The sequence below is a fragment of the Geotrypetes seraphini genome, chromosome 1 (genome assembly GCF_902459505.1).
Source record: "Geotrypetes seraphini chromosome 1, aGeoSer1.1, whole genome shotgun sequence".
Classification (NCBI taxonomy): domain Eukaryota; kingdom Metazoa; phylum Chordata; class Amphibia; order Gymnophiona; family Dermophiidae; genus Geotrypetes; species Geotrypetes seraphini.
In genome coordinates this window covers 3,099,920-3,112,123 of record NC_047084.1, presented here as the reverse complement: position 1 = coordinate 3,112,123, position 12,204 = coordinate 3,099,920, and the positions used below count along the sequence as shown (strand labels likewise).

Sequence of the window (12,204 nt, the reverse complement as noted above, 5' to 3'; positions counted from 1 at the left end):
CTGTAATAACTATTTTTTTTTTGTTATGTGTGCCACATTGAAGATTTTCCCCAAATCTATATGCTTGGAGCTTGACTTGCTACATTTGAGGCCGGAAAGAAAGACAAGAGTGTAGAGGTGTTCAGGAGGGACTTGTGAATATTTTAAGCAGAAAAGAATAAAGGAGACTGAGTATAGACTGATTCTTGAGTGTAAAATGAGATATTTGGAAAGACGAGCCTGACTTTGAGCTGTAGAATAAGTTATAGGAATTCTATGAGCATCTGAGCACTTACCGCTGCTAAAACCCACGCTGTTCGTTCGTAAAAGAGGGGGATAGTTTAATAGATGGAATCTTCACTAAAAACCAGCAAACACAAACTAGTCTAGCCTGTGAGTTAATTTAAATGCAAAAAAAGAGGAAAAAGTCTCAGAAAATGTAGCACAAGCCAGCTGCTACAGCGGTTTAAGGCCTACCCCAACAAAACCTCATGGGCATAAAAAAAAAACCTCCTTTTTGCCAATTTCAAAATGACTCTGTGCAATGCAGTGAATAAAAACTGGATAATAGTACAAAAACTACTTACCGTATTTTTTGCTCCATAAGACGCACTTTTTCCACCCCCAAAAAGTGGAAAAGTGGGTGCGTCTTATGGAGCGAATACACCTCCCCTCCTCTCCCCCGCCACCAAGTACCTTTTTTTAACTGGCAGTGGTCCAGCGCTGTCTCCTGCTGGACGGCTGCCTTTCTCTTTGCAGAGCGGCGCACAATGCAGGAGCGCAACCTTTGCGTTTCCTGCCTGGTCCTGTGCTGCTCTGTGATTGGCTGAGGTCAGTTCTCAATCAGCTGTGGGCTGCTTCGGGCTGCGGGCTTGCCAGCACCAGAACATCAGACGCACCTACCAAGAAAAAAAAAAATTCTGAACCAAATTTTTTTTCCTTAGTTTTTCCTCCTTTACAGGGGGGTGCATCTTAAAGAATGAAAAATATGGTATCTTGTCTGGGAAGGGTTAAAAGGGGACCTTACGGACCTGACGGACCTTGCGGATCTAAAACCGCACGTCCTTAAAAATCTGAGGTCCGTGTCCGTGCCGCTCGTAGTTTCTGTCTCTTACAGACCTCTATGAGATTTTAGCGCTGACGGATCCACCTCAGCATAGGGAGGGAAAGTATTAGGATCCGTCAGCGCTAAAAGCTCATAGAGGTCTGTCAGAGCCAAATTCTATGTCGGGCTTAAAGGATAAGCAGAGCGCAAAACAGTTAAACAGCCCTGTTAAGCGCCGGGTTTTCTGGATCTCATGAAAGAGACCTCCAATTTGCGATCCAGGAAGCCTGATTCACTATAGTGTACCCTTACTTTAAACTATAATAAGATCCGGCAGATTTAAACCTATACATAAGAAGGCTTCTGCTCTGCCGCTCCAGCACTAGTCTCTGGCTCTGACAGACCTCGATGAGATTATAGCGCTGATGGATCCTAATACTTTTCCCTCCCTATGCTGAGACGGATCCGTCAGCGCTAAAATCTCATAGAGGTCTGTAAAAAACAGAAACTACGAGTGGCACGGACACGGACCTCAGATTTTTAAGGACGTGTGGTTTTAGATCCACGAGGTCCGTCAGGTCCGTGAGGTCCGTGTTTTACCCCTTCCCATCTTGTCTTGTGCAGAGGATTGGCACACCAACGAAGGCCAGCGTTTCACAATTCTATGCTGCCTCAGGGTGTAGCCACCGGTCAATCCTCTTCGGGGAACTCAAACAAAGTCTCTCCCTGCACCGTATCGTTTGTTTACACCAGTGGTTCCCAAACCCTGTCCTGGGGGACCCCCAGCCAGTCGGGTTTTCAAGATATCCCTAATGAATATGCATGAGAGAGATTTGCATATAATGGAAGCGACAGGTATGCAAATCTCTCTCATGCATATTCATTAGGGATATCTTGAAAACCCGACTGGCTGGGGGGTCCCCCAGGACAGGGTTTGGGAACCACTGGTTTACACCATACTGTGTTTATTGGGCTATGTAATAAGAAAAATCAAAGCCAGAACTAATCAAACATTCTGGAAAGAACAGAAAACCAAAATTTTCTGGCTGTAGATTCCTAATAACAACTGGTTGTCTCTAATTATCTCATTTTAATATGAAAACAGTTACTTCTCAAATAAGATTTATTTAACTTTAGATCCATTGATAAAACAGATGTCTTATTTATTTATTTTTCCAGCATGGAGATAAAAAGGCCAGTGGTACCTCAAAACCAGGGGAGAAGAAAGAACCTGAAGCAACAGAGGTAATTTTAGATTTTGAAACTAATTACTAGAAAGTGTGTAAATGCTAGTATTCTTGGCATTTATACATGTTAAATGACCTCTTAGTGGAGAAGTATGAATCATGATTCAGTATATGTACTTTGCTAGTGGCCATGCACATGGGCAGATTTTGGGCAGAGCTTCGGTGGGGGATGAAAATGTACATGTAAATTATAGAATTCTGTAATTTATGTATCTTCTGGCTAACATCTAGTTGTGAGCATCTACCAGGGATCTCAAAGTCCCTCCTTGAGGGCCGCAATCCAGTCGGGTTTTCAGGATTTCCCCAATGAATATTATTATTATTATTAGGATTTTATATACCGCCTATCAAGGTTTATCTAAGCAGTTTTACAATCAGGTACTTTCAATGCATATTCATTGAGGAAATCCTGAAAATCCGACTGGATTGTGACCCTCAAGGAGGGACTTTGAGATCCCTGATCTACACCCATTATAAGACAGGTGTAAGGGATTGTGTCATAGATGTAAACATATTTCTTCTGCTACTTGCACTAGCATTCTATAGGGAAAATAGGCCCCCTACTTGTTTTTATACAATAAACGTGAAATAAGTTCTTGCTTACCCACTTATCCTTGGCACCCTGTTATAGAATTAATCTCCACATGTATAGCTAAACATAACAATTTCTCAATGTTTTTGTCAGTTATAATTTTCATACTAAAATAATGAAGTGCCATAAAGTAGCAATTACATGTAAGATATTGGGGCACAGTAATGGGTTTACAGCTTTTCAGTTGTCTTTTTTTTTTTCACTTGGTTTGCCTTCATAAATAACTGAGATGTTAACATAGTTAAGAACCTCCCCTAGCCCTACTCGCTGATATTTAATAGAGGGGAGGCATCTGTAAGAGATATTTTGAGTAACTGTTGTTTGCAACAAAGATTTTGAGTATCTTTGTTGTAAGGATTCACCGCTGTTCACCGCCCGCAATGCCTCCATTGTAGTGAATGCCTTCTTTAGAAGGCCGGAGGCTCCTTTGAGAACCTGGAAAGCATATGCACCGAGTTCTCTCTTAGGTGCTGCGACTTGGGATTTCATCTCTCCAGGGGCTGTGAACGGTGCCTTTGCAGTGTTTCTAGACTCTGCCAGTCCAACAAGTTACAGCTGAGTTCAGGAAATGAGCACATATTTCCCACCAAGGCTCTCCTAGTCTTTTCTTGTAATTAAAATAACATAGGAGTCCTTTTACTAAGGTGTATTAACAAATTTAGTGCATGCTAACAATTAGTGCATACTAAATGCTCAGAAGCCCCTTCTTTCAACTCTGGGCTTCTTAGCATTTAGTGCAGACTACTCCATCAGCACACATTAAGAGGAAAATTCTATAAATGGCACCCTACCGGTGCCTAAGTTAATTGGGAAATGCCGTTTGAAATGTTAAATTTAAAGTGCCTACCAGCATCTAAATAAAAGGTGCCAGAATCGTGCCTCTGGAGGTGTCTACCGGCATCTAATGCCACTATAGGCATGACTAACACCGGAAGTGCCATAAAGCATCTACATAGGCACGATTCATGGCAAAGATAGGTGAAGGAAATGTAGGCCTTGAAAATCCTGGCCTATGCTTCCTGTGCCTATCTTTCCTGGAGGCACAATTCTCTAAACCAGGGGTCTCCAAAGTCCCTCCTCTAGGGCTGAATCCAGTCAGGTTTTCGGGATTTCCCCAATGAATATGCATAAGATCTATGTGCATGTACTGCTTTCAATGCATATTCATTGGGGAAATCCCGAAAACCTGACTGGATTCGGCCCTCGAGGAGGTTCTTTGGAGACCCCTGCTCTAAACAGTGCCGTCGTGTGATTGACAAACAATCGGTGGCCGTTTTTAGGAGGCAATTGATATCTGCGCCGTTTAGAGAATCCAGGCCTAAATGTGTTAGCTTACCTTAGTAAAAGAACTCTACAATGTTATATCTAAAATTATTTGTTTTATTGTATATGCTTATAATTTTAAGGTCATACATTCTATAGCTGAGACATAAAACTTCAATGAAAAACAGACTACCAGCTGGTGATAATTTTTTATGCTTTTCTTCACTGGTTCTTTTGTATTTATATCAAACAGTTTCCCCCAGATTCCATATATGGCTCCTAAATTTGGGTGTGCTGCTGAAATGTGCACACAGAATTAATTGGTTAAGGAGCTCTTAACCACCCATAATTGGATGCCAATAACCAATTATTGATAAGTGGCACACATTAAAATTTGTGCGCTATTCTTTTAAGGCAGGGCGCCTAACTCCCATAGCATGCATCTCATAGCAGGCGTGGCCATAGTTGGGGCATGGGCTTGTCAGGGGTGGTTTGAAAAATTTAAGTGCATATTTCTTATAGAATACTGGGTAAGTGATCTAACTTGGGCGCCAACATTTATCCCAGGACAAGCAGGCAGCATATTCTTAACGCATGGGTGACGTCACCGACGGAGCCCCGGTACGGACCTTTTTAACTAGAAAGTTCTAGTTGGCCGCACCGCGCATGCGCGAGTGCCTTCCCGCCCGACGGAGGAGAGCGTGGTCCCCAGTTTCTTCGTTTCCGCGGAGCGAAGAAGACGCATGTGTCTTCCCACTTGCGTATTTTTTCACTTTTTTTCCTTTTTTCTTATCGGATTCCCTTTATTTTTGTTTTCAAAAAAAAAAAAAAAAAAAAAACTCGTCCAGTTTTCCTTATTTTTTCAGGCCGGCCCTGGCGGGGCCTGTTGCCACCATACAGGCCTCCAGGTTCGATTTTGCGGAGGCCGTGTTTCCATTCATGCCCCCTCAACCGGGTTTTAAGAAGTGCCAGCGGTGTGCACGCCCGATCTCCCTCACCGACCCACACAATTGGTGCCTCCAGTGCTTGGGTCCAGAGCATCGGGCTGACACCTGCACCCGCTGTGCTACACTTAAAAAGCGTACTTTGAAAAATCGGCAGATCCAGCAAAATATTTTGTTTGGTACCGGATCTGCCATGGAACCGGCTGCGACATCGACGGCACCACAAAAGTCGGCACCGACGACATCAACACCACCGGACCCTTCCTCGGGGTCGTTGGGCCCAGGTAAGCCGGCTAAGAAGCCTCCCACTTCCCTTGAGCGCCCTCCTGCCACGGTTGCGACACCGGCCCTCCCGGCACCGCACCGGCCCCGCAAACGCTCCGCTCCGATCTCGGTGAGTGCCTCATCATCGGCCTCCTCATCACTGGAGCGTAGAGCGGCACCTATGGTACCGAAGAAGAAAAAAGCGGTACCGGTGCCTCCCCTGGACGACCGCATCACGGCCATACTCCAAACACAGTTACAGGAACAGCTGCAACAACAGCTCCAACAACTGTTGCCGGCGTTGCTGGCACCGCACCTTCCGGTACGGGACCGGTCCGAGCCTCACACTGTCCCATCGGTGTCGACCCCCTCGGTACCGATTAATACTTCCATGCCGGTGCTCTTGGAAGAAACACCTACAGTACATACCCGGGATGCTGCCGACCCTGTCCGGTCCCAGGAACGACATCGGTCTTCCTCACCCGGTACCGCCTCGGTGCGCTCAGGGAAATCTATTTCAAAGACCCGCCATGCCGAGCCCTCCACACCGATGTCCAAACGTACGCACCCTGACGTTAGGGACCCAGATTTGTGGGAAGACTCCCCTCACGGTACCGAGGAGGACGCTTCATGACCGACACCGTCTCCAAACCAGAGCAATCCTCTTTCTCCAAATTCCTTAGGGAGATGTCAGCAGCTCTTTCCATTCCCTTAGAGTCCGACTCTAAAAAGTCTCAGGCTTTCCTCGATGCCCTAGACTTTGAGCAACCTCCCAAAGAATTTCTGAAGTTGCCCGTCCACGACATCTTAAGGGAAACTTTCTATAAAAACTGGGAAGCTCCCCTCACGGTTCCTGGAGCCCCTCGTAAATTGGATAGCTTGTACCGGGTTATTCCAATCCCAGGGTTTTTTTCTCCATGAAAATTTTATTGATTTTACTATAAAACCAGTATAACAAAGGCACAGAGCAGTACAAAATCAAGCAAAGTTATATAAAAATATAAATCAAATACAGTCAGACATTGATGTTTGCAAATAGTTCAGTAAAGGGGACCAACAAGAATTAGCAGAACGAGATTGACCTTTACGTTCATAGAATACCATTTCATATTTATGATGCTGTAAAACTAAATTCCACCAATGTTGGACGTGAAGTAAATTAGCAGATTTCCAATTAGTTAGAATCAGTTTTTGAGCTAGTATGATTAATATATCAAACAACTTTCTTTGAGAGTCTAATAGGTCAATATGTATAGATAAAGATAATTGATTATCTAAACCAAACATTGATTTCATGATGGACCACACATCTTGCCAGAAGGAAGTTACAAATGAACATTCAAATATCATATGAATCAATGAACCTTGACCCATATTACAGTTCCAACATAGGCTAGAAGGTAAGAGACCTGCAATATTTAATTTATGAGGGGTCCATAGAGCTTTATGATATAAAAAGTACATAGACTGTAATGTACTGGCTGATGATAGAGACCTCAAAGATTTAGACCAAAGAAGCGCCCATTCTTTATTATCTAATTGATGTTCACAATCTTTTTCCCAAATACCCATTATTGTGTTATTTGGTAAGTTATTCTGTATTAGGGCCAATTTATATAGTTTAGAAGCAGTGTGTCCTGTTGTCAATAGAGTTGAAGCAAGATTAAAGATGGACGGTTGATGGGCATTAATAGTTTGAAGAGAGACATTGTTCGAAATACAATGATGAAGCTGCATCCATCTAAAGTAGGCTGATGACGGAAGAGTAAAGTTGGTTTGTAAGGTGGAGAAAGGGAGTAATTTAAGATTAGTATCTACAATATCTTTCAGGAAGAATATTCCTTTGTCTATCCATTCCTTCCACAAAAAAGGTTTTTTGTCAATGAGAATATTTGGGTTATACCATAGAGAGGTGTATAGAGAAGTAGTATAAGCTCTTTCCAGAGTAGAATCAAAATCTAAGAGACATTGAATTGTCGATTGTATCAAAGGATACAAAGATGGGCTACGTGTTGCTGTTAGATAGGCAGAAGGAGGGAGAGGAGCCATCAGTTGTTTTTCAATTTCTAACCAAACTGGTGAATTAGGGTCTTGATCAAAAAACCAGTATAGACCTTGGTGAGTGATGAAAGCTTTATGATATGTATAGAAATCTGGAAAAAGAACTCCGCCAGCTTCCTTTTTTAGTTTAAGTTTTTTAAGAGCTATCCTGGGTTGTTTATTTTTCCATAAGAAGGAAGACAAAAGTGAATCTATTTTTTTGTAGAAAGCTGGAGAAAAAAGACAAGGAATCATAAGTAAAATGTAATTTATTTTGGGCATGAACATCATTTTTATTGTTTCCAATCGACCCCACCATGAAAGGAATAGAGGATGCCAAGAGTTAATTAAGGCTTTAACTAGTGTAAGTATTTTCTGTGTATTAATTTCCATAGTGTCTGAAAGAGATTGAGTAAGTTCGATACCTAAGTATTTTAATTTATTGGAGGCCCAAATTAAGTTATAAGGTTGAACCATAGCTGGAGTAGCATAAAGATTTAAAGGAAGAGATTCCGTTTTATCTTGATTGAGTTTGTATCCTGAGAAAGAAGAGTATCGGACTATAGTATTGAGAAGTTCTGGAATCGAGGTTTCCGGATTAGAGAGATATAGGAGAATATCGTCTGCATAAGCAGAGAGTTTAACTTCAGTGGAGTTGCATATTACACCAGTAATATTCGGATTCTGTCTAATTTGGATAAGTAAGGGTTCCAGGGCAAGATTAAACAGATATGGAGAAAGTGGACAACCCTGTCTAGTTCCTCTATGAAGCTGAAAGGTGGAAGAGAGAGAATTATTCGCTGTTATTCGAGCAGACGGAGAGGTATATAGGACTCTAATCATTTGAAGGAAGGGGGATTGAGCTCCAAACCACTCTAAGATATGAAATAGATAATTCCATTCAATTCTATCAAAAGCCTTCTCGGCATCAAGAGATAAGGCTATTACTGGTTCTGGTAAGTTGCTAGCTACATGAGAAAGATGAAAGAATAGTCTAGAATTATCTGCAATAAGTCGATTAGGCATGAAGCCAATTTGATTAGAGTGAATAACTTTATGTATAATCTTTTTTATTCTATTTGCCAAAATTTTAGCATATATCTTATAGTCTACGTTCAATAATGATATAGGCCTATAATTTTGTACTTTCAGATGATCTTTGTTAGGCTTTGGAATGACAGTAATAATTGCCTCACTAAATCGGCTTCTATGAACTACATCAGGGGAAATATAGTTAAATAACTCAAGAAGATAATGTAAGAGATCTTTTTGAAAGATTTTGTAAAATTCTACAGGGAGACTGTCTGCACCTGGTGATTTATTCGAGTTTAGTTGTTTCAATACAATAAGAATTTCCTCTGAAGTAATGGAATGATTTAAAGCAGCATTCTCTGAATCAGACCAAACTGGTCGATGCATTTTTGAAAGAAAGGAATTTAAAGAGGCTGGGTCAGGTGAAGCCTCAGATCTATATAGACTCTGATAATACTCCTGAAAAACCTCCAAAATACCAGAATATGAAGTAATAGGAGAGTCATTCTTATTATGTATCACAGGAATTTGAATTTTACATTGCTTTCTCTTTAAATATGAGGCTAACATTTTACCACTTTTGTTTCCTTCCGCATAATATTTGGCTTCACTGAGGAAAATTTGCATCCCCGCTTGTTTGGAAATAAGACGGTTATATTGATATTTAAGTTGACATAAAGTATTATATTGCTTGGGATCTTTTGTGGTGCAATATATGTGTTCCTGATTTAGAATTTGAGCTTCCAAATCTGTTGTAATGGCTCTATCAGTTTTTGATTTATGAGAGGCAATGGAAATGAATTCTCCTCTTAATGAGGCTTTAAATGCTTCCCATGTATTTAATGGATTGGTATCAGAGATAATATTGGAGGCAAAAAAGTCTTGAATAAATTTCTTAATCCTTTCTACTATATCGTCATCCTCAAGGAGAGAGAGTTGCATTCTCCATGAAGGGGATTTAGGGATTGGCGTTGTATTCCATAAGAAAGTGCCAGATACTAGTGAATGATCTGAGATGAGAATCGGAGAGATGTAAGTGTTGGTAATGGAATTGAGGAAAGGAGGAGAGACAAAGATATAATCTAATCGGGAGAAACTATTATGTGGAATAGAGTGAAATGTATAATCTCTATCAGTAGGATGCTGAAGCCTCCAAATATCTAATAATTGTAGATGCGTAATAAGTGATTGGAAGGAAATATGAGATTTTTGTGGAGACAGTATAGAGTTTGATTGTTTATCTAGATACATGTCTAAAGGGAGATTAAAATCTCCTGCCATAATGATTGGCAGTGGTTCAAACGTTTGTATAGTAGTTAATAAATCAAGGAAAAATTCTGGAGAATCACTATTGGGTGCATAAACATTTATCATAAGAAGTGGAACATTATGAATAGTGATCTGCAGAATTATCCATCTACCATTAGTGTCAATAGCTTGGCTCAGGATCCTAGATTGTATAGATTTAGAGAATAATATAGATACCCCTCCTCTTCTACCCACCGAAGGGGAATCAATCCCAGAAGAGATCCAATTACAAGATTTAATCAGAGAAGAAGTGGAGGATAAATGTGTTTCCTGTAACATTATAATATCAGGTGATTTCTGTTTTAAGTGAATAAGGACCTTTTTCCTTTTTATAGGATTATTAAGCCCATTAACATTCCATGAGACAACAGTGAGTGGTAATTGCTTATCTAAAGTCATAAGTGTATATTACAGCAGATAAGACTGAGTTATAAAATAAAGAATTACCAAATATAATCTCAGAAACATCTGTGTACTGCCAAGTGCCATTAGAGAAAGAGTACAAACAAAAAAAAAACAGCTTAACTGTAAATACAGTATAGAAATAAAGGCATGAAGGACCAAAACAGTCCAGCCAACAGTATAATGAAAGAAGAATGGTGCCATTAAACTAAGAGTAACAAGGGCACACCAATCCCTCCTTTCAGTAACAACCGAACCTTATGGTAACAGAGCATGAAAATAGAAAAAACATTAAATTGAGGATGATAATATGTTATGTATCTTCAGTAATGTATAAAGAAAGGAAAATAAAAATATTATTAATCCAGTGGAACATGGCTTGTGATGAAGTAAGCCATATTTGGGAATAAAATAATACAATCATAAAAACTTATTTTGTATATAAACAAGTAAGATAATTTTTTTATTTATTATTTTTTTTTTTTATATATTTTTTTTTCTATTATTATTATATTTGTTATCCTTTTTTTTTTTTTTTTTTAAATTTTTTATCCTTTTATTCTATATATTTTTTTTTTTATTTTATTATTTTTTTACTTTGTTTTCATTATGATTTTCTTTCATATATAGAAAAACCCCCCAAAAAATATAATATAATCAAGTAATGTGCTAATCCCTTAATTAACTCCCAATTATCTTCTGAACCCTTCCATCCTTATCCCACATTTTTTTTGTTTTTTTTTGTTTTATATTTCTCTATCTTATACAAAAACCCCAGAAATAATCTTAAACTACAGTTTCAATATTTTTATTCCTTTTTTTTTTTATTATTTATTATTATTGATTTATTTATATATATTTTTATTCTTTTTTATTTTATTTTTTATCCCCTTTTTTTTTCCCCACCATTTTTTTTAATTAATTTTTTTTTATTTTTTTATTTATTTATTTATTTATTTTTTTTTCCCCAACCTTTGTTATTTATAATATGATCAAGTAGTTACCTAAAGTCTTAACTAAATCCCAATCATCTTCAGATCCCTCCCACACTTATCTCACTTTAATATATATTGAAATCTAATGAAAGATAGAACCCTTTAAAGTAAAATAAAAAAAAAAATACAGGAAAATTTCTTTTATAATGTCCATAGAGAATAAAGTCCAGAACTGTTGTGGGAAGGAAAAAAGAATCAAGACAAAAATGAAGTATATGAATGTAAGTAAGTAAAATAATAGTCCATAAAAATAAGTCAACCAAGGATATGTAGAAATCAGCAAGTAATGAAGGCCATGGTAAATGAAAGGCTGATGCCGGCTCACATAGTGATCTTCACTTCTCTAGCAGAAGTGCAGGCATGTATCTGGAGCAAAATGCAAAATCTTCAAGAGGGAGACATGCCCTGGGATTGCAGGCCATCCAAGAAGGACTGAAGTTGCTCTGGGGATTCGAAGTGCCGAGTTGAGTTGTTAATCGTTACGATCATCCTTGCAGGGTATTGTAGCCCGTATCTGGCTCCCATCGATTTGAGTCTCGCCCTCATTTCAAGAAAGGACTTTCTTTTTCGAGCCGTTGTCTTTGCCAGATCCGGGACTATTAAGATCTTCTTGTCCTCGAATTTCAGATCTGAAGTGGATTTTGCGGCAGTTAGAATTTGTAAAGCCTGAGGATAGCGCAGTAGCTTTGCAATGATGGGTCTTGGTCGCATGAACCCTTGCTTCACAGAAGATGGCGTCCTGTGAGCACGCTCGAATTGCAGAGCCGAATCAGTTGGTAAATGCAGGATTTTCGGTAGTTGATCCATAAGGAATTTAATTAGATCAGTTCCCTCTGCACATTCCGCTAATCCAATTATTCGAATGTTATTTCGACGATTCCGATTAGAAAGGTCTTCCAATTCCTGATCTAGTTTTTTAAAGCGCTGCTGAACTCTTTCCTCGAATTGAGCAGAGGAAAGTGCCGCCATGTCTGCCTTATTTTCTAGCGGTTCCACACGTGTTTTGCAGGATTCAAAAGAGGCAGAAAGTAAGTTTATTTCACTGCGCATTTCACATGTGATATCGTACTGCTTAGTTATTAAATCTTTCAGC

General features: G+C 39.4%; 1 protein-coding gene across 4 annotated transcripts in view; it reads left to right on the top strand.

Moving 5' to 3' along the window:
• Nucleotides 1–12,204, top strand: part of CAST (calpastatin) — a 285,855-nt gene that overhangs the window by 31,595 nt on the left and 242,056 nt on the right. For all 4 annotated transcript variants that reach the window (XM_033914801.1, XM_033914972.1, XM_033914887.1 and 1 more), the window contains exon 2: nucleotides 2,204–2,269. In XM_033914801.1, the coding sequence (XP_033770692.1) occupies nucleotides 2,204–2,269 (66 nt within the window). The remainder of the gene's footprint in view (nucleotides 1–2,203; nucleotides 2,270–12,204) is intronic.